Source organism: Stegodyphus dumicola, chromosome 5 (genome assembly GCF_044657685.1).
Source record: "Stegodyphus dumicola isolate Sdum_Otavi_A_Nest chromosome 5, ASM4465768v1".
Classification (NCBI taxonomy): domain Eukaryota; kingdom Metazoa; phylum Arthropoda; class Arachnida; order Araneae; family Eresidae; genus Stegodyphus; species Stegodyphus dumicola.
In genome coordinates, this window is record NC_140772.1 from 138,896,074 (window position 1) to 138,919,864 (window position 23,791).

Here is a 23,791-nt window from a genome sequence, read left to right on the forward strand (position 1 = left end):
ATAAATATTATACGAAACTATAAGAAATATCTGAAGCTTTTAATGTGAACATATACATATATATAACAATTCAAACTCTAAATAAAATTGTCAAAAATATTTAAAACAATATAATGCTTTTGAGTTTTAGGTTATTCTTAGAATTTAAGAATAAATTAGTATTAAAAATAAATGTTTTAGAGATGGAAATCATAATAAAATAAAAAAATTTCTCCGTTTCAGATAAAGCTATTATGTGCAATAGTTTATTATGCCTGTTCTACCATAGAAAATATTCATATAGTATTACAAATTTAAAGTTAACAAAAGAATGTAATAGAAAGCATTGTCAAATAAATTTATTAACAAATTACTATTTAATCTCTTATAAATCTTGAATATTGTATGCAAACATAACTGATGACTGTGGCACATTGGTGTAATACTATACAGGCTGACATAAGCTTGGAAAGCATGCTTCAGGAGCTAGTCCATCTTTAGTACTTGTATTTATACAAAGTTTCATATACACCCATTTTATTTTCCAGTTGTCATCAAGAGTTGGATTCCTAACTAAACCAAAAGCACTGTCAAAGAGTCCAACACAGTCCGATGATCGATGTAGTACACCACTCACTATGATTTTAACTAAGCCATGCTGCTCTTGTTCACAAATAATAGAGTCTTCTGATACATTTGCATGAAAAAATAATTTATCTATTAATATTAAATTAGAAAGAAATATTACAACATCATTTGCTCCAGAAAGCATAACTTCCTTATGGTCCCAAGGTGATTTCACTTCAGCTTTGAAAAAGCAATCTGGCCAAAAATGTTCAGGCCCAAACTCTTTAATATTATTATATACACTGAAAAACCATTTTGAAAATTCTCTGCCCATTGCATTCATCAGAGATGTCTTGCTAGGCTGCTGAGCATCCATTTCATTTGTATCATATACCATTTCTGCATCCTCATAGTCACTTTCCTATTAAAAACAAAGCAAGCAAATTAAGCCATGTATTAAAAACAGAAATTAAATGGCTTGTAATAAAGAGAAGAAAAAAGCTGATCACAAAATATAAGGAAAATTCTAAAATACGAGAAATAATCTGATGAAACATCATATAAATTATTAAATTTCATAAATAGTAGGACGCTTCAGGAAGTGAATAACTAAGAATTTTCCATTTTACTAATAAGGTGAAAACACTTAACTTTAAGATGACACACAACTAAGCATAATATTAATTATTTTCCATATATCAGAACAAAAGACATATATAGTCTTCACAATGTTCAATACCCTGAATGATCTAATATGAGGAAGGGCTTCTCGATTACCAGCAGAAAAATGCATAAATAAAATAATATAAAATATCATCTACAAGCCTATGAATGACTAATATGATACTCAATAAAAGGAAATAAGTGTATTATAAATGAGATTTTTTTTTCTTTTTTTTTTCCAGACAAATTGAGAATGCTGTTTTTCACTTTTAAACACCTGCTGGTTAGGGAAATGATGTTGGCCAAGAACTGCATTGTCAGTTCTTCAGTCGTTGTGAGAGGGTAGCATTTTTTCGTAATCATGGAGAATGCAATTTATCACTTTTAGTTAAGTTATTTTTTAGATGGTGGCATTAAAATTGATTGTTGTTATAAGCATTTTTTTTTCCTGTCAGACTTTCTAATTTAGAAATGGTGTTTTAGTGGCAACATGATTACAGACTTTTCTATTTGACCTAAACAGTAAGTGATGTTGCCAATCCCTGCCACGCCACATGCCATTTTACTAAAATTAAGTTGATGATCTAAAATCTATGGCCAAAGTCCTGATGATTCTGAATCTCAGATTTATACTGTATAAAGATACAATTGTTTTAATTTTTCAAACATTCATTTTAGAACTTCAGAATTTCTAGTTTGAGCCCTCTATTATTTTCCAAACAGATCTTTTCATAATGGGAAATTTTCTTCAGATGGTATATATTTAGTTTTCTCTTTATCATCATTATGATTAAACCTTTCAGAATAAGGTGAATGATTTCATCACAAACATTTTAAGTTCATTCAATTTGTTATCAACTCACAAGATTCTTGAAACATTTGTTCATTTTTCGTCATTCCTTTTGTATAAAGATGCAATCTAAAATACAGAAAATTCCCGACTAATATACTCTGCTACAATAAAAAAATGAATGTTTAGCCACATATTTATGAGAGACTTCGAAGCAGAAATTTTTTATTGGAAATTTTACAATACTATAAATTCAAATTTGACTGTTTACATCTGACAGCCTATGCAGTTTTCAGGTGATGGCTGATTATTGGATTTTGGATTTCCTACCCTACTTCAAAAAGTAATCTCATACAATTTGATAACATATTTCTGATGATAGAAAAAACAAGATTATACATTCCTTTGAATGCTATATACACTCATGTGCAAAATTAAGAGAATTTGCCCATTATGATGAATTTCTGAAAAACGAATGGTCTGATTTTAATGAAATTTGGTATGATTATACTTTATAACAGAGAAAGAGATGTACTGTTCAAAAGTCATTTTATGTCCAAATGATTGATTATTAGGAAATCTCATACTGCAGGAATATCCAAATCCATTCTATGATATCGAACTGAAAATGGATGTCTAACATGGGATATGGACCAGTGGTGAACCACACAAAGATAGTCTCCCACAGGTTGCAATGCTCGAACTGTTACAAGGTGTGAGAAGACAGGCTCTGATTACTGTAGAAGCAATAATTTGTTCAGTTACAGTTCCACCTGCCATTCCAAGAATCATAACTTTACTGATAGTATCAATGGATTTTAGTGATCTGCATTTTGTCTGTCGCCAAAGTGCCTCAACTTCAGGGACACTTAAGGACCAATGACCTTGTTGCTCCTCTGATATTGTTTCAACTATAATGAATCAGAGGACATAAAATACAACTGAAAAACTAAGAGGGTATGACTAATTCAGTCTTGTAAACTGTTTTAGACAAGGCAAGAACTGAGAGTGCTCCTAAACTCTCGACAAAAGAGACTCTTGCTGCTACCAAGATCCTCATATAACGAGGACAACTTGCAATAATTGGTTCTATGCCCTCAATCTTGTTATGCATTGTAATAAAAATTCGCATAGATTTATATTAAACATATTTTTGTTCAATATGCAACTTTAACAAATACAACCAACACCAGTTACCACATGGAGTCATGCCATCAGTGCAGCATACCATTATCACCCCAGTTGTGACTGAGGACTCAGAACTGCATTAATGAACTAAACAATCAGGAACTATTCCGATAGCCAAACAACAATACAAAATAATGAAATTAAATGAAAGAAAACACATAAAAACAGTAAATTTTTGTTTTGATATTTTCCATATATCAGAACAACACATATACAGTCTTCCCGAGGTCCAATATCCTGAATGATCTAATATGAGGAAGGGCCTCTGGATTACCAGCAGAAAAATGCATAAATAAAATAATATATAAGATCAATTTGTCTTGCCTGAATCAATATAATTGCTGAGTCACCTGCATAACGATGAAACCTCTTGCTACTCAAAAACACCTTTTATTACATCCAACTGTTGCAGTGAATAATAAAGGAAATCTAAAGCAACTGTCAAATCCATCTTTTCCAGCGAACTCTCAGATAGGCTACCAAAAACCCTTCCATGCCGGACCATCACTTCAGTCTTCCATAGATAAACTGAAAAATACATCCATCTTCACTAAAGGTGTTCTCCAATACAGAAGGCTCTAATTCTTACTTCCTTCAGTGTTGTGTTTCTGTGACAACAGTGTGACTGTGCATACAGCAGCATATATTCAGTGATTTGTGTGTACTTAACATAGCACTTTATATTTAATTATGTGCCTTCAAAAATGTTCTGCAAGTGTCTACTATTTTAACAGCGAACAGATCAGAAAGAGATGTATGTATATTTCTTTGCTTCCCTGAATTTTGTCTTGATTATACATTAACTATAAATAGAGTGAAAAACAGACGGTGTCTTGACTATAATCAAACAGCTGATCAGTTGAAGGCCACTGGGTTTTTCACCTTGAGGGTGAAATTAAACACTCTTGCAAATTTTTCCCCTTTTTTCTTTCGGAGGCAACATTGCTTTGGAGAATGACGGAGCCACAGTGACAAGAAACTGTGACCGATTAGACTCAATCAGCGGCCTTGTAAATACCTTCCATTTGGAAATCAAATTTTGCTTTATGGCTGAGACAATGTGAAATCCAATTCATACTGCAGTGAATTCAGATGCATCAACTGTAACGCATGTCTCATATATATCTCCTGAAAAATGACAAATATCCAACTTTATTAAACAGAGTAATCACGGTTATGAAGTACGCTCCTTCAAAATTTTTCCACATTTTAAATAAACACATTTAATTATATACATTATATTCCATAGTACAGTTACATAGCAAATATGCGTTACACAGCTCTTCACACTACATGCTCAAAACCCACGCCACCTCTGGCTCAAATCGAAATTTTTCTCACACAGTTGAAGGATGCTACAATGCCCTCTATGGGAGATCACAACATAGATGGCCATTCAGGACATCAAACTACCTCTTAAATGAAATTATTACCTAACATTATTCTTAGTAAACACATAATTTCTAGATTATATAGCTCTTGCATATAAATGAGTAATACTAAACCTAAAATAACATATACATCTAAACAATGAATTACACAAAATTAATAACATAACTAATTAATAATAACATTAAAACTTCAAGAATTCAAAATTAATATCAAGTTCAAAATTTTTCCTGATACTTAACTGTCTATTGGTAATACACACAATTTGTGAATGGGTCTCTTGAATTCCCCATCAGCAGTTTTCAATTTCACAACACGAACTCTGTAATCATTACCTGGGTAAATTTCGGTGATACGTCCCAGTTTCCATTTTAAGGAGGGTGTGTTATCTTCATTAATGATTACTAGGTCATTTATTTTAATATTTGCTGATGCACGATGCCATTTTGTGAGAACATGAAGTTGAGTCAAACCAATACCTCCTAGAACTAACTCAAGGCCACGGCACGTTTTCCAGGAGGAGGTGTGACGTCAGTGTCAGTAGGGGTTGCATTTCATTTAACTCTCCCCACCCAGGACTGTGGTGGGTGGATTTCCGGAGTTTTGACGGTCACTTGGTCAGAAGTCGTCCATAAGAACAGTCGACATTTTATTTCTTTTTTCAGATATTTCTATATTATAAGTATTCCACTTTATTATTTGTTTTTCAAATTTTTGATATGGTTTACACATGCTGTGTACCTAACTGTAAAGGGAACTATCCAAATGGTCCAAAAGTACAGGTTTTCTCTTTTCCGAAAGAGAAATAATTCTCAAATAAATGGATAAAGGCGATTCATAGAAGCAATTTCAAGCGAACAAAATTTTCAAAGTTTTTTTTTTTTTTTTTTTTTTTTTTTTAAATGAATGAGTTTACACCTATCTGTGCCTTAAAAAGTGCTTCTGTGTTTAAGTATGTTATAATTATCATAAACTAAAGCGAGTACATACATTTATAGAAAGTAAACATATTTAATCTTATTGTAAGTCTAATAGTGATTATATAAGTATGGTGACTTAATCATACTATTAATTTAATTTATAGCAGATAGTACTGTTTATCATCATGCTAATCGTTCAATCTATAGCAGATGGCATTCTTATCATCATGCTAGTCAATTTGTAGTAAATAGCATCATTTACCAAGTTAAGTAAATTAAACAAATGTGTGACTTAAAAGTAGGATTAGATTAAATGTAGGATTAATAAAAATTCAAAATTGTAAATACATTTTGTATGTTGCAAAATACTTGCCTTTAAATATATCGATACATTTGTCACAGGAACAGCGTATTTATTAAAATCCGAAGACCTTGAAAAATCTTGATAATATCTCTGTAACTAATACCAATTTTGTTTCTGATATTAATGCGAAAAAATACGCTATTTAAATTTTTGTTAGTTCATGCCTGATATTATTAAAATTCACTTAATATAACTTAAATCATTAAATATGAAGTTTTACAAAATCTTGTATTGAATTCTAGTTTAGATAATTAAATCCGATTATAACAATCTTTGCATGCAAGTGTTTCGTACTTTTTGTAAGTAAGCAACTCTTTATTTGACAAAAGATTTTTCTATCTAATTAGACATTATTCTTCAAAACTAGTACCTGTTTCACTTTATACAATTAATAGATAAATATGATTTTCTTTCTATTAGTTGTGAATAAACATTAACTTATATTATTTTAGTGGCTCACCAGCGGCCGAGCGGTTAAGTCGCTGAACTTTGGTAGTTCGGTCTGAGGTTCGAATCCCACCAACGGGCTGGCTGCATGGGTGTTTTCCCCATGTGTAACGTATATATGAGCCAGTTTCCCTTAGAAAGTCCTCCTCGAAGGCATCCCTCCCCTTAGGCAGATAGTCCTCGAGGCTTTGCTGTAATTAAAATAACCTAACCTAACATATATTATTTTATGCTACAAATTTTAATGAAATTTAATAATGTATGCTCAGTTTAAAGCCGAAAAACTTAATGTGTAAAAATCCTTGCTGATAGGTTTGTGCCCTTCATTTTTACCCTGAGGACATTTCAAAATGTACAGAATTCATTGATGAAAGGACTGGATGGAAGGTGACTGCTCCTTTATCGAGGTACAAATTAAAACGTTCTGCGATTCCTAGTATTTTTCCAAACTGCCCAAAATATATTTCAAGGGAATTTACCGTGAGAGAAAGCCCAGATGAACATCGTAAAAGGCCAGAAAACAAAAATCTTCAGTGGGCTGTAACTGAAAGTATATCCCAGTTTCAGACAAATGAAAAAGAAAAATCCTTTTCTTCTTTTTCTGAATTTTTAGATAAGATGGGAAAAGAAAAGCTACCTGGCTCGTGGAACTGTATTAAAAGAGCACGGGAAGCTATCTTTTTAATTATTGAGCTAACACCGTGCCCTGAAATAAGTATTTCAGCATTAATATACGAAAAACTTGAACTTTCAGTTTACATTGGGAAAACTGAACTTAAAAAATTTAATAATTTAACTTTGCCAGCATCTGTTGGCAATGTAGATGATGTAATTTCTATTTTAAACACTTTGTTGTCGTATGAATTTAAAAGTGATGTGCAGAATTTCAGAATAAATTCTGTTTGTGAAACTTAAAAAATATTGAAGAACAATACGATGAAAATAAGCAGAAAGCCATACAATTCATTAGGGAGCAATTAACATTAATTAATACATCCAAAGAAAACTTACAGTATTCTCCAGAGAGTATGATACTATTCAGTATTTTATGTATAATTTCACCCCATGCTTATAAATGCTCCTATCAAAATGTGAATACCTTCATCCAGTGGCGTAGCTAGGGTGGGGCAAGGGGGGACATCTGTCCCCGGGCGCAGCATCCAAGGGACGCCAAATTGATGCCACGAAATTTTTTAATGAAATGTTTTCCATTCTTGGCATACAGAAAGGGGCGCAAATTCTTCAGTTGTCCCCGGGTGCTGGAAACTCTAGCTACGCCCCTGCCTTCATTTGAATCCATGCATGCCTCAGCTAAATTTAAACCCTTTTGCTTAAAAATATTGGGGAAAGCAATGGGTGCGGCAGTAAACATTTCAGTAACTAATGCTTCTATCTCAATATATTGCTTAGGATCATTCCTATTCCTCAATGTTAATTTTGCTACACTGTAAGTTTTATTTATGGCTTTCGTAGACCTAAAAGCATGAACTGACAACAAATCTTTGTTTTCGAATGGTTTTAAGTCTAAGGGCATCTACCAACGATTTTGCAACCCAAGATCTCTCAGTGCCGTTATTCATTAAAACCCAGCCTAGTTTCCTTTTGAACAAGTCAGGACGGTACAAGTTTGCAATAAGCTGCCATTTGACCCCCGATAAGATGAGTTTGCATTTGAATTCCCTTCCCCTCCTTCGACTTTAGCTGATTTATTACTATTTTCACATAGCAAAGAGTGGTGAGCTAAGCTGTTACAATTCTTGCATGGGTCGAGCTTAGTTTTACAGAATCGCACTAAATGGAATTTTAAGAAAAAGCGAAAACATCGGTTATCTGTTTTTCCTTTTCCCGACACTTCCAAATTTGCAAAATTCCTGATCTTTGCTATTACAAAATATGCAGTTTCTTTTAACATTTGTAGTATAACTAGCAGTTGATATATTCCCAATTAGTATTAAGCTTTTCATTTTCAAATTTCCTGGAATTACTTTTATATTCATTACCAAAATTATGACAATTTTCAGTTTTTCTGCTAAATAAATATGTCTTTTCTTTGGATTGTATCTCTTTGTCTAGAAAGATAAATAAATCCTTAAAATTCCAATCACTATCTGGATATGTTCTATTGAATTCTAAAACAAGTTCTTTTAGAATTCTTTCTAACAAAATGGGAATCAATAAAGCGCTGAAAGATTTTTGTTTCAACTCTTAATGACTCTAAACTTCTAATTTGAGTATCAGCTTCGTCAAACAATCTTCTCAATCCAGCTAAATCATTTACACTTCTAATAATAAGAATTTTAAGTAACTCATTCAAATGTGTCTGTATAAGAGTATTCTTGTTACCAAATCTACCTTTTAATATATCCAAAGCAGCATCATAATTTTCTTCTGTTAACATGAAACCATTTATACAATTAGATGCTGTATTTCCTAAATATGACCTTAAATAATTAAATTTATCTATATTTGTAAGATTACAATTATTATGAATAGTGCTTTCAAACTGTTTATAAAATTCTAGTCAAGAAGCAGGATCACCATAATATTTATTATCAATTTAGGAAGTTTAACTGTTTTTTGGTTTCTCTAAAGGTTTGGTTTTCTAGTGCACCCCGAGCAGTTGCAGAAATAGAAAAGGATATGTTACTAATATTAATTTCCTCTTTCTTTAATATATCAATTACATTGGTTATCTTTTGTTTCCCAAGCATAATTTTTTCTGAATATTCCTCTGACACAGTAATTTCTTCTTTTATATCATCAATATTACAAAGACTTTTTACTTCATTGTGCAATCATTTTAAATTAGTTTTCTTATCTATTATTTGAGCTCAAAATTTATTTAAAGTGTCTACCTTATTCATAACATCTATCTTGCTAGAATCTTCTATAATAAAAGCTTCAACTTTGTATTCCCAAACAAAGTTTGCAACTAAACCACTAGAATCCACAGTTTCCAAGACCGACCATATCCTCACTGATGGCTCCAAAAAATGTGAAGCACGCTCCTACAAATTGCTCTACATTAAAAATAATACATTATATTACATAGAACAGTTACATAGCAAATATGCATTACACAGCTCTTCGCACTACATTCTCAAAACCTACACTAACTCTGGCTCAAATCGAAACTTTTCTCACAAAGTTTAGGGGTGCTACAATGCTTTATATGGGAGATCTCAACAGTGGGTTTCAATATTCCAAAGTACAGCAAATCTGTAAACTTTTATCATATTTACAATTAGGTGTAAAAAAAATTTAGTTTTCTTTTGAAACAAATGAAAGAACTATCGTCAAACATAACACATGATGATTTACAAAAAGCTTGAGTATATAAAGACTTCCTTCCAATATGCAAACACTTTTATTGGCTTCTGATGCAGATTTAACTCGTCTAGCTAAAATATTAGATTAAGTTTCAGAAGTCTTAAATGATACACAACCAACTATTTACACGGCATCAATTACTGAGCAAAATACAAAGTTCTCTTCAACAGTAAGCTAAATAAACAAACAAATAGAGAATCTCATTATGCAAGTTGAATGCACATTTTGAAAACAGTACAATCAAAATCCAAGATACTGTGCTAACCATAACTGTTCAAAAGGCAAGCTCATGCCAACACTGGTTACTGCTTTTACAATCAAAAGTTTAAAACTGATGCTCATAAATGCATTCCTCCATGCATTTTTCAGTCAGAAAACTAAATTTGGCTGCTATTCCAAAATAGCTCATGGATACTGAAAGAGCAGCAAACACTCCCAACACATTACACATATATGGTAAACATACAAACACGACATTTCTTGATACAGGTAGTGACATTTCCTGCATTCTTGAACCAAGAGAAAAACATATCAGTGTTCTTGCTCTAGAGCTATCAGCTGCTAATAATACTAAAATAAAATCTACGTGATTTTAGGTGCTAAATTTGACTTTCGATCTGAGGTAAAATTTTAAATAAGATTTCGTACTAGTTGAAGTTTCAATTCTCATATTAGTTGACACATTAAAAACTCTTGCTAGCAGAGGCAAATTAGAGCACAATACTCAACTGAACATTAAGATTGTTTCGGAATGCTCTCAATATTACGGAATTCATACAAGATTTCCCGAACTAACTAATCTTTCCATGCATAGGAAAGCAATCAAACATGACACAGTTCATTACATCAAAACTAAAGGACAGCCAGTCCACTCCAAAGCAAGATGGCTTAGACCTGAAATTTATGATGAAAAAAGAAGGGAGTTTGAATAAATGTTAGAATAGGGAATTTGCTGGCCCTCTAAAAGCAGCTGGTCATTGAGTCAATCATGCTTAAAATTGCATCACACAGACTGTCATGTTCCAGAGTCTGCCTCTGCCTCCACAAAAACTCTCTTAAATAAAAAAACAAATGACTTCCTATGAACCATTCCTGAGTTTTTACTTTGATGCTTTGCCAGCAGCTGTTAACATTACTCTTCCACTTTACATCTTCAATCATGCACAATATCAGCATATACAAATCTGTGATCTGTAGACGACAAAGTATCAGACATCTGGAAAGAAGTGATTGCTTCTGCTTTCTTGCTTGTAATTGCATGAAGCAAAATGCAATGAAAATTAAAATTGATCTGAAGTTGGTATTCAAATAAAGAAAAAAAAGAAGACATCTCCTCACTTGGCTAAGCCTAAAACACTAAAAAGGCATTCCCATTACTAAAAAATTATGAACAAATAAATAGAATAAATTAGAAATGAAAAATTACAGCTTATCATATTTAAATTAAAAACAGACGAAAATGATTCAAAGAAGCTTTCTGACATTGCTTGTGAATAATTTCTAGATGCAGATGAATAGTACCTTCTAGAATTCTAGAAAAATTTTCATCATTTGAAATTTTTAACACAATCTTCATAACCCTTTTTTTTAACGAATGAAACTTAATATGTTAAAAACAGCATAAGGACCAGAGTTTATACGAAAAAGTATATGAAAATATTTTTTTAGTAAAAAACTTGAAATATATATATATATTTTTATGAATATATTGAAAGATTACACTTCAGGGTGAAAAAAATAAGTCAACACTAATTCTTTGAAGAGAAGTGCATAACTTTTATACAAAGGAGGGCAAAAAAAATCTTACCTTGTAAATCTCTTTTGAATGCCATTCCTCAAGACACATTTTAACAAGAGCTCCTTTACCAGCATTTGGATTAACATGCGGTTTAATGTTTCTTAAGTAATTAAATAAAATTTTCTTTGTAACTTTCTGGCGCCTTAGAAGATCACTAGGTTGGATAGTGCATGATAATATCGATTTGATTGCCCCTGAAATAGAGAACGACTATGGTCTTCAGAATTTATGTACTTCGGTTTCAAACAATTGAAAAATTAATTACATAAAAACACATACTTATTCAGATAAAAATATCTATTTCAGAATATAGTTAAACAAAGCAAACTTTTGAATTTAAAAGTACTTTGGAGTAATTTCAGCATTCTTACAGCAGAATGTGCCTACTGATTCAGACGTCTGATCCCTTAATAACATATATAATAAACTAACATATCTAATAAAACAGAATATAGCACAATTTATGTTTTTCTAACCATTAAACCTTGTACATAGACACTGTTCTATATTCATGTTAAGAAGCTGTTTGATTTCAGAAATGAACCTGCTAAAAAAGGGAGAAAATGTAAAAAATTCTTCCTTGTTCTAAGTTTAATTTATAATCTTAAGCTTACGGGTTCAGTAAACTGAAGAATAATGTTATTTTCTGCTCTGTTTTAATCAAGCTTTGAAATTTTATATTTAGACACAAAACACATTATTATATATCATTACAAGCAGGCATACCAGCATTGTCTATGTTTGCTTGTAGTTGTAGGAACTGTTTTTAAGTGGATACAAGAATAGAACTGAAGAGTGAAAAAGGGCACTTTATGCTTCTGAAATCAAGAATAATTTTGAACACACAGAAATGGATAATGAAAACCGTGAAATGTCAAATATGGTGGCAGTGATAAAAGTATTACGTTTATAGCATATTTAAGGGTGCCCATTGGATTATCGCTAAGTTGTTGTTTCATTTGTGGTAACCTGAGTAGTTGAATCTTATGGAAAGCCTATTATGACATAATTGGCTGCATCATTGTGGAAAATTTGAATGATGGGAAAAGGTTTGAAAAGGCTTGTTTGTGTGTTGGATGTTGGTTAGAAAGTATGTTGTTATTTTGTGGTTTACATGGTAAAATGGCTGAATATGGTAAGATTAATTTGAAGTTTCTGTACAATTTGTAACAAAAAGAGGAAAAAAAAAAAAAGCATTAAAAGCTGGTGTGTAGATGAAGGTTTACTTAGCAGCCATTATAAGTGTTCTGTTTGTAGGAAGGAAATGCGTATAGCCCAACATCGGAGGATATTTTTGAGAATTTATGTGGCGACGCAAGTATACAGATTCTAGTTCAGATAATTTTAGGAAGTTTTTGGATGCTGTTAAGAAATTTTGTTTAACTGAAGACACAAAAATTTTTAACTAAGGTAAGTAGATATTTCCTTTGTGTATAGCACTAAGATGAATTTCCTTTTTTATGTTATTTCATTGTTTGATTTAAAATGTAGTTTATCGAGATTATATATTTTTTGTTGGCTGCTCCTTTGACTTTTAAAGTGAATATAGATCGATGTGCACATGGACAAAGTCAAGGGAGAGGGCAATGCTTAGTTTGTGCAATTCTCTGACGTTTTTCTAAGTGAAAATACACTGGCATGCAAAACTTAAACAACAATGTAAATTTTAATCAGATAGCCACAAAATTGCAGAAAAGGGGTTCTCGCGACCAGTACAATGAACATGCAATTCAGTCGAAAGGTCATGCATATGCAAATGTGAGGAATAAAATGTCACAGGTGACGTGTACGTATGCAAAACGCGTGCGGTCAGCACACTTATGCCTACAATAAGAGGAAGGACAGAGACGCAATTAAAGACATTCACTGCAAGTACAAGTGAGTTCTTTTGTGACATTTGGCTAGAAGAAATCACCTGAATGACTTCACACATGGAAGAATGATCAGAAAGCTGGAGGAGGGGCATAGTGTGACCAGTGTAGCTGAAGAGTTTGGAATAAACAAAAGTGTTGTTTCGCGCACTTGGAAAGCCTTCTAAACCACGGTTATAGATGTTAGAAAGATTGATGGTGGTCGCCCCAGGAAAACAACTGCAGTGGATGACCGATATATTGTCCAGCAGGTGAAAAGAGCCTGAAACCAGCCAGCAAATGCCATAGCTCAGCAACTGTGCACAGCAAGTGTTACGGTTTACTGTCTACACACGCTTTCACAAAGGTGGCCTATTCGTTCGTCATCTTGAACGCTGCATCCCTTTGAAAGTTGACCATCAGCGCCACTGTTTACATATATAGACTGGTGCAAGAACAAAAATTGGACATCTCATCAATGGAGTCGTGTCCTCTATACTGATGGGAATGGTTTTAGTGCCACAAGCAATTCTCAATGCAGTTGATTTGGAAAGAGGTCAGGACACGTTTTTATCCAGTAACATTATGGGAAAAAGTCCAAAGATCGTTATTATCAGGAGGTGATCCTTCCCCATGTGCGTCTGTTCCGAGGTGCCATTGGAGCAGACTTATTATTACTGTTTTATGACAATACATGGCCTTACCGGACTTCTGCTGTTCAGAAGCTACTGGAAACTGAAGATATTACTCAAATGAATATGCCAGCATACTTCCCCGATTTAAATCTAAAAGAACATGTGTGGAATGCTTTAGGAAATGCCTTGCGGCACGATTACATCCTCTGGGTAACAACCAACAACTGAAACAGATGGTGATTGAGGAATGGGCACTCTTACCTCAAGATCTGTTGGATAATCTAGTGCTAAGTATGGAGAGACAGTGTGAAGCAACCATTGCAGTAACAGGATGGCATATCCGATACTAAGGGACATCTGCTTATTGTTCTTCCTCTTGTACAGACAATCATGTGTAATGATACTATGAGTTCAATAAAGCCTTTTTTTGTATGATTCCATACAGTATGCATAGTATTCATTTCTGCACAACTATGCTTTCGTCACTGTTTAAATATAAAATGCTGTCTCTCATTTCTGAATTTCATGTCTCTCGGATGATTTCTCGTGGAGTTATTGCAACTCCTTCTTCATCCAGTTAGATTTCCCTCTTCTAGTGCCACAGGCAGTCATAAGGTCAGTCATTGAATATATTTCTTCATTTCCAGTTGACAGAAGAAATGATCTAATAGGCTCATTGCATTCAATTATGTTGCAATTTGACAAGTAAGTTCTCTCCGATTTTTTAATATTGTATCACATTTTTTGTTTAGCAATTCTGTATAATAAAATATTTTATGATTATCTACAAAACTGAGTATGTTTTTCAGCTCTAGATTTTTCAAGCACATTGTGCCTGAGCATGTCATGAATTGTAAAATATTTTAATAATTTAAAATTTTGCTTATTACAAGATTTGAAAAAGACATTTTCATAACATCATTATAAATATTTGTTTGATTTACACTTCAAAATGTCAGGGGGGAAAATAAATAAAATAAAAAGTAAAGAAAACAAAAATGTTTGATTTGAGAAACCTTCAAGACCTTGAAGAAATTCACGATTTTTGAGGCATCAGGTGAAGATTTTGATGTTGAAAACTATATTAATTCAGAAGATTGTGTAGAGGAACATGAAGAGGGATTAGAGACAGAACAAGAGAAAAGCAAAGAAGACAGCATTAAAGAAAATACTGACTTTTATTTGGGACAAAGGCAGACCACAGCACTCCAGTAATTTTGGCTTAAGTAGTGATAGTAATATTTTAGTGTCCTACATTCCAAGAAAAAACAAAACATCTTTCTTGTGTCCTCATTGCATGATGATCAAGCTATTGATTTTTCTACTGCAGAAAACAGAAATAATCATTCTACAATGAAACTTAGTTAGGAGCGGATATTGTAGATAAAATGTGCGGTTCGTATAATGTGTCTCGCCCATGGTCATCTTTTTTTACAATGTTAAACATTGCTTTAATAAATTCTCAGATCAGGCATGTAGGTAATGGGTACACAGTTCTTAGAAGGTTGTTCATAAAACAACTGTCTAATGAACTTGTGCTTGGATAATAGTTGTCTCAATGAAGTCTACTGGGATGCCAGTGCACTTATAATAAAAATTAAAGAGATACACTCCCAACCAAGAATAACAAGTTCAAAATTATGATGAGCCACAGATACCTCCAAAAAAGACACAAATGTGAAACATGCCATTTGCAGACTCATAAGAGAAGGTTAAACTAATATGAGTGCAAAAAGTGTCACACAGCAACTTGCCTCTGATAGGGAATGGGATTATTCACCATGCACATTTTGGCGTCAAGGCATATTTTTCTTTACATGACTGTATTATACCTTGCCGTATTATATTAAATTGATTTAAATTAATAGCTTAGTTTAGTTTAATAATTTAATTTAATAAAAATTTTATATAAAATAATATATATATATATATTGGTGTACAGTTTTGTACAAACACACCATTACACATGACATATTAATTTTAAGAGAGTAAGGTGCTGATAAGATTCCAAAGTAATTCCGTTTTCCATTCAGATTTCATAAAAATGTGAATTTCCTGCTTGTATAAGTGATTTCTCTGAACTAGCTGATTAAAATTTCATGAAATTTTGACAAATCATGCAAACATTGTACCCGCATAATTTTAAAATCATTAATATAACTTCTGTTATATCACAAGTTTAGCCCCAGTTCTCTCTGATATGGACATAATTTTCCAACTAACTATGTATAATTTCTTTACATCCCATACTTGTACATAACTATATATATTAAAAGCAACCTTTATTAAGTATATAAAAGGTAAACAGAATTATTAAACTAAATAAATTTAATACGAGTATAATACGGCAAGATAAAGTATAGTCACGTAAAGAAATATATGTCTTGATGGCGAAACTCCATGCTATAAGAGAGAAGTAAAAGGACAGATATCTCCTAATGAATCAGATGAATGAAAGATTATACTTATATTCTAGTTTTAATTAAATTAAAATCTATAATAAGTCCTGTACAACAACTTTATAAAAGTCATTTTACAAATTTTGTTTAAGATAAATAGTTTTCTTTTAAGAATATAAAAACTGTTTTATTGTCCCTTAAGTAATTTTATAAATTCTGATTAATGGTAAACATTATATTTTTGTGAGAAAAAAACTTTTTATGTATAAAAATATTTAGTAAATCAAGAAGTGCCTCTCAGGTTCAACGCGGCCGAACATGTTCTGAAACATATTGCACCTGACATCGTGTTAAAAAAAAAATGTGTTCAATACAAAAACTAACCCGAATCAAATTTAAAGGTGGAAATCTGCACTTGTCTGCTGCAAACACATGCACACCTGGGTTGCCACAGAATTTGCTTTCACTGTTTTCTTAAAATGACTAATAACGGTCTTCTCCATTTTACTCCTCGGAATACTTTCATATGCATCTGCAATTCCAATGGTTTCTAATTCTCATAAAGCTTTCAGATATTCACTCTGAATGAAGAGAGATATTACTTCATTAAAATAACTGCAACTGTAGAAAGGTCAATGCATTTTCCCATTATCACCCTGTAGAGACAGTAGGTTACTTCAAAACAGGAGATATGAAAAATGAGAAATGCCCTCACCGGGACTCGAACCATGGACCTCTTGAATACACTTTGAGTGTGCTGACCACTATACCATGAAGGCATGCTAAGAAGGTGGGAGAAATACCTTATATACTCACCCTTTCAAAGGACGACTGGGGTTTTAAGAGACCCAATCTCTAAACCCTGGAGGTGAAGAACCATCATTCAGCACTTTTCAGTTCGGGTGCCACTGCAAAGACATTACGATTTGTTAGAAGCAGAAAGATGAAAAATGAGCAACGCCTTCGCTGGGAATTGAACCATGGACCTCTCGAATACACGTCGAGCGTGCTGACCACTACATTACGAAGGTGGGAGAAATACCTTATATACTCCTCCTTTTAAAGGGTGACTGGGGTTTAGGGGACCCAGTCATCAAATCCTGGTGGTGGAGTATCATCATCCACCACCTTTTTTAGTTCAGGTGCCACTGTAGAGACATCAGGTTATTTTGAAGCAGAAGAGATGAGAAATGAGCAATGCCCTCGCTGGGACTCAAACCATGGACCTCTCAAATATGTGTTGAGCGTGTTGATCACTACACCACGAAGGCATGCTAAGGAGGCAGGAGAAATATATTATAATCCAACCTATCACAACAGGTCCACTAGACAGATTACATAGTTTCCTTGTGTACTGTATAATTATCCAGTTTCATCAGCACCAATTAAAATTTCTATTTGTCAATGACATTTTCTTATGACAGTCATATAGATATCCTTTAATTTCTTCTATCTATGTTCCATACAGAAGTCTCATCACAGAAACACAAAAACTGTCTCATCTAAAAGCTGCATCTTAGTAGTATAATCACTCGTAACACTGTTTAATTGTACCGAGTAACATTAGTGGTTTCCCCGTTTTGACGGTGAACTACCAAACAGATTATGAATCAAAGTTTTAGAACTAACTGAAACATAGCCTATTTCTTCAGTTATCATTTTATAAATATACGATCATTTACATCCCATATTGATCAAATATCAAATTAAGTGTTTTTCCTATTCACTACCATATTTACTACAAAAGGTTGAAGAAATACTTCAGTGCTACAGGAATTAGCTAATATGTTGAATTTACTGGATTCCATGGATTTTACAGCTGTCCTCGTCTTTTGCATCTTAGCTTGGCAAAATATTAGTTTCCAATGGTTGGTAACTTTTCTGGAGATGGTGCAAATAATCAGAAAGTACCCTATAGATTAAAGACCACTAAAAACATATCAAAGACTTGGCACCATGAATGCAATATGGGCATGACTACTCAAATATCTTCTGGTTAACAAATACCTTCTGGGTTGGATGCAAACTGAAAGATTTAGCATTTCAAAGAGCACATCACATACACAAATGATAGTAACACCACTGCACCACTTCAACCAATTCGTTGTTTGTCATAACGAAAATGTTTTATAAATCAGGGTTGCCACTCAAACAGAAGAATGAAATTCCCTGACTTCCAGGTTAAGAAAATTTCAGTCTAATCACATAGAGTCTATCACATCCAGTCTAATCACATCTGTGCCGAGAGGTAAATTAATTACAGTACCACTTGAAAACACAAACATTTTTCAATTACATATTTCGCAGTTTATTTTCGCTTAAAAAAACATCAGAGAATTGCACAAACTAGGCATTGTGCATTCCCTTGACTTTGTTCATGTACACGTCGATTTATATTCACTTAGAAAGTCAAAGGAACAGCAAAAAAAAAAAAAAAAAAAAAACTACATAATCTCAATAAACTACATTTTAAATCAAACAATGAAATAACACAAGAAAAGAAACTCATCTTAGAACTACACAAAGGAAATATCCACTTACCTTATTTACGAATTTACATGTCTTCGGTCAAACATTCCTTAACAGCATCAAAAAACTTCCTAAAATTACCTGAACTAGAATCTGTATACTGGTATCACATAAATTCACAAAAATAAGTGTAAAAAATATCCTCCGCAGTGTCGTTATCATCCGACATTAGACCATTCACATTTCCTTCCTACAAACAGGACACTTAATAATGGCTACTAAATAAACATTTATTTACACAATTAATGCAAAATAACAACGTACTTCATCCAAAATCCAACAAACATTTTTCAAACCTTTTTCCAGCATTCAAATTTACTGCAAGCAATTATATCATAATCGGTTAATTCAACTAGTCAGGTTACCATAAATGAAACAACAACTTGGCGATAAATGAAACAACAATTTGGCGGTAAATGAAACAACAACTTAGCGATAATCCAAGGGGCACCCTTAAATCTACTCTAACCAATTCAGGTATTTTATATTTATTTAGCAGCATACAAAAGTAAAATATATGTGCATTAAAATTCCATGATGGCAAGTCATACTGTTAGAATTCCGGAATATGCCACAGAAAACTGCCTGAAATTTTAAAGTATTATTAACTAACAATAAATAAATTCAGATGGAAGAAGCTGCATTAAATGATAATGAATAACATTAAAATAAATTTAATTACTTCCAGATTAAAATCTGAATTACAATAATTAACGATATTTTGGCAAATATATCGTTGCTATTAAATGGTTAGCTTAGATCAGTGATTATTATTTTTTCATTTTACTGCAAAATGACGAATAAAGCGTTTATTAAAAAAAAAAAAAAAAAAAAAGGCTTAAAAGATTTTGTGGTAAAATCCTAGTATACAGTAGAGTCTTCACATGATTTTGAAAACTGTCGCCAATACCAAAATGACCCGTTTACAGCTCATCACAATGTTGCCAAACACCATGTGTACCGTATAATAGGATTAAACTAATTTTGTTTCATATGAGAATGGGAAGGTATTTTGTTTTGTTCAACATGCACTGCACATGCAAATCTCACGATTGTTGAGGTTACTGGAAACTTGCTTTGCCTTTCCAGAAGACAATCCGATTGGAGCTGCAAAAATTGGCTCTACACTAGCTGCCCAAATAATGCTAACACAATACATAATTCGTAAAGAAAGTGATCGCTTCCAACGCTGGTGTAAAAATCGCTTTTTGGTGTGGGGGATTACCATATAAAATTTCCTGACCTTTCCAGATTTTGACTAAAATATTTAAATTCCCCGGCTTTTTTAATCATTTTTCCGAATTCCTCGACTTCTGGTTTTCGAGGTAGTTTGGCAACCCTGATAAATGTCAGGTGAAGGTGGAATATGTGCTTACATAATGTATTCATTGAATAAGAATAACACAAGACAAGAAGCATTTTCTGAAAGGACAGACAGATTGCTTGGTTAAATACAAGCAGAACAGGAGGGGAAAAAAAAAAAAAACCCTGAAATAAGACTTATTTTTGATGAAATTATAAAATACAATAGAATAACAAAATATTTACTAAACTTGCTACTTGCAAGAAAGAAAACATCAAAAGCAAAACTATATATTAATGGCGACCATAACAACTTGCTAGCTTCCAGCATTCATCCAGAATCTATGAAAATTGTAACAATTTGACTATTAATAATATAGCAATAAATGCACAATTTTGTAAATCCATAAGAATTTTTTGGTTGATCTTTACATTATGGTAACTTGGCGATTTTTTGGCGAAAATTTGGCAACCAACTCTCCTACAGCAACCCTCTATTTTTTTTTCCCCGCCGCCATTTTGTCTTCACGAAGTAAAGACATGTTTCTTTTCTTCTTATCTACTGAACACTTCTTCCAACAATCTACTAGCCGAATTACACTTATGCTAGAAATTTTATCAAACAAAACTGCTTAATCATGACAAATATTCACTGCAAAATGGGAAAAAGTGCACAATACCATACTCCTTACGCGTTTTTCAAAATAACACATACACATAAACCATGTACACGCCGACTTATTTTTACTTAAAAAAACATCCCAGAATTGCACAAAAATGGCATTGCGCACACTCTTCACTATATCCATGTACACTGCTTTTTTCTCATAAATTAGAAAAATTTCACGAAAATACATGACAATTTTCTCAATCTTTAAACCCGGTAAAAAGAACATACATGAAATTACCTGATCGCGAAAAAGTATTTACCCTTTACAAATATGAACATTTCCACATATAAAATAAATAAAATATCCAAAAACTTTTACCTCTAAATCATCTATTACATTATACACGTCACCAACGAATTCATACCGCAAGCATTACAAATACTTAGTACCAAATATTTAAATTATTTCCATGCCCGTTTATTTCAACTTAAACGTATACCAAATTCCTACAAACATAAAATTCACAAAATAACTATCATTTAATTAAAATATCACTAAACCATGTACACGTCGACTTATTTTTACTTAAAAAAACATCCCAGAATTGCACAAAAATGGCATTGCGCACACTCTTCACTATATCCATGTACACTGCTTTTTTCTCATAAATTAGAAAAATTTCACGAAAATACATGACAATTTTCTCAATCTTTAAACCCGGTAAAAAGAACATATATGAAATTACCTGATCGCGGAAAAGTATTTACCCTTTACAAATATGAACATTTCCACATATAAAATAAATAAAATATCCAAAAACTTTTACCTCTAAATCATCTATTACATTATACACGTCACCAACGAATTCATACCGCAAGCATTACAAATACTTAGTATCAAATATTTAAATTATTTCCATGCACGTTTATTTCAACTTAAACATATACCAAATTCCTACAAACATAAAATTCACAAAATAACTATCATTTCATTAAAATATAATTAAATTCAAAACCACTACTTAAAATATAAATGAGCACATACATTAAATTAATAAAAATTACCTTACAATCCTAATTACTTTAAACTAAATCATTGCTAATAACAATTTTCCCAATAATACCAAATTCCTTTCCACCTTACATTTAGAACAATGCATAAAAATAATATCCTCAAATAATAAAAAATACTAACTTACCTAAACTTCTTCAGAATCTTGATTACGTGGCGGATACACTTTTCTAATTCATTCAATAAAATTATTGAAAGATTTTTTCTGCGAATTTTTCCTCCATACTTCCTCCGCTAAATAAAAAGCAAACTTCTCTTTATCACAATGCCTAAATACCCATTTCGAATTAACTTTAGTGAGGGCCATGGGATCCAAAAATTAAACAACACTGTTTCACACAACACAGTATAAAGCTAAATACAAAATTTCCACATTTTTTCCTGATTTCCCCCCTTTTCCGATTAAAGAACCGTAATTCGTCCATTAATATCACATGACATATCCCATGATCTGTCATTTCCCTCACGCAAAATAATGCGTAATCGGAACTGAGTACTGCTCACATTATTACCAAAGTCCCAGGTAGTAACCTTTATCGCCTCCAAAATGTCGCCAAACTACCAGTTACCATATTGTAAAGATCAACCAATTTTTTTAATATATATGTACTGACATTTTGTTTTATGCATAAATAATACTGTAATCATGAAGCAAGAATAGGAGAGTTTTGACTTACACACTGGATACCGTTTACTGATTTCCTCTAAAAAATTACATTAAGATTTGAACCAATACTTTTATTTAATCAGCATTTTATATCATGTATAAAATTATTTACAGCATTTTTATAACATGGTTATTTTAAATAAAAAATATACAACTTTATCAACAGTAGTACTTTCCTGAAAGTAAGACAGCTTTCATGATGAAATACATGCAGGGTATACAAGCATAGATTACAAAGAAAGACTGTGAAATGTAATGAATTTTTAGTGATCTATGAGTACTGTGGAGTGTAATGAATTTATTACTTAAATGTTCAAATATAACACATCTAACTCTAAAGCATACCAACACTCTGTATGTTTGAATCTTACTGAAAATTTTAAAAATGAACATGAAGAGAGAAAAAGAAAACATACGAGATACTGAGTACAGACATCTGAAAATATTCACTTTAAAGAATGAAACAAATTACTTTACAAAAACAATGACAGTTACAGCATTCACTTCCTAAAGAAACAGATCCATAAGAAATTTTACAAAGAATGCACTTAAATATAAAATTTTCATAACATAGACTTCATCAGCACATACATGATTTCCTTTTTAAACACCTTTTTTTTTTTTCTTTTTCTGTGTATTTTTAGTTGCTTCAGGCAAAGGTAGCATTTAATCTATTCTACTTTGATTAGATTACATGCTTTAATCTAATACTCTAGCAAATGAAGCTAAACTTCCTCAGTTAGACATATGCTTTGTTCTATAACATTTGTTAATGAAAATACTTAACGAGATTAAAAAAAAAAAAAAAAAAAAAAAATCCTTGACTAACCCTCTCTATCTTGTGCAACTATCATTCGCTTGCTTGTCGTCTCCAAGATTGAAAACAAGTCAACGTCTTTAATGGTTTTTAATATATCTTTTAGACCAGATAATTCCTTTTCGGTTAACATTTTAAGGTAATGTTTCTAAAATTTACAAATTTCAAATTTTTAAACGCACACCCTATGACACATAATCATTCCTACAAATTGTAAGCAAAACAAAAATTTAAGTAAACAATATTCAATTAATCGATTAAACTTCTACATCGGCTGTTGCTACCACAGCTGACTACAGAGTAGAAATGCTAAATCTCCCAATGATTGCGCACAGACACTTTGTGAGAACTGCTCTGTTTACATCTGTGTAAGGCTGATAGACAGACAGACAAAGTAGACAGATGTCTTGTTTTGCACTCCCCAAGTCTGCCCAAATGGGATTAAGCTTAGGGGCGAATTCAAGTGCAACGCTTG

General features: G+C 32.4%; 1 protein-coding gene across 4 annotated transcripts; it reads right to left on the bottom strand.

Annotated features, from left to right (window-relative positions):
- Positions 1 to 323: 323 nt before the first annotated feature.
- On the bottom strand, positions 324 to 23,746 carry LOC118179863 (uncharacterized protein C3orf38 homolog). Of its 4 annotated transcripts, none has more exons than XM_035349024.2 (4): positions 23,329 to 23,746; positions 11,445 to 11,629; positions 9,163 to 9,315; positions 324 to 967 (listed from the first exon to the last, which is right to left on the bottom strand). In XM_035349024.2, exons 1-4 carry the CDS (start codon positions 23,447 to 23,449, stop codon positions 425 to 427), a joined length of 1,002 nt encoding a protein of 333 aa, XP_035204915.1. In that variant the 5' UTR covers positions 23,450 to 23,746; the 3' UTR covers positions 324 to 424. The 4 variants fall into 4 exon arrangements, with proteins under 4 accessions (XP_035204915.1, XP_035204917.1, XP_035204918.1 ...); XM_035349026.2 differs by lacking the exon at positions 23,329 to 23,746 and adding an exon at positions 23,091 to 23,276; XM_035349027.2 differs by lacking the exon at positions 23,329 to 23,746 and adding an exon at positions 22,972 to 23,276.
- Positions 23,747 to 23,791: the final 45 nt, after the last annotated feature.

What these genes read in the sequence shown, in the direction of transcription:
- LOC118179863 (XM_035349024.2), bottom strand. Translation starts at nt 23,449, where the DNA reads ATGTTAACCGAAAAGGAATTATCTGGTCTAAAAGATATATTAAAAACC. An exon ending in ATTCAAAAGAGATTTACAAG is followed by an intron (nt 9,316 to 11,444) that starts GTAAGATTTTTT and finishes AGCAATTTGTAG; the next exon opens with GAGCGTGCTTCACATTTTTT. An exon ending in AGATAGATGTTATGAATAAG is followed by an intron (nt 968 to 9,162) that starts GTAGACACTTTA and finishes TGTTTTTAATAG; the next exon opens with GAAAGTGACTATGAGGATGC.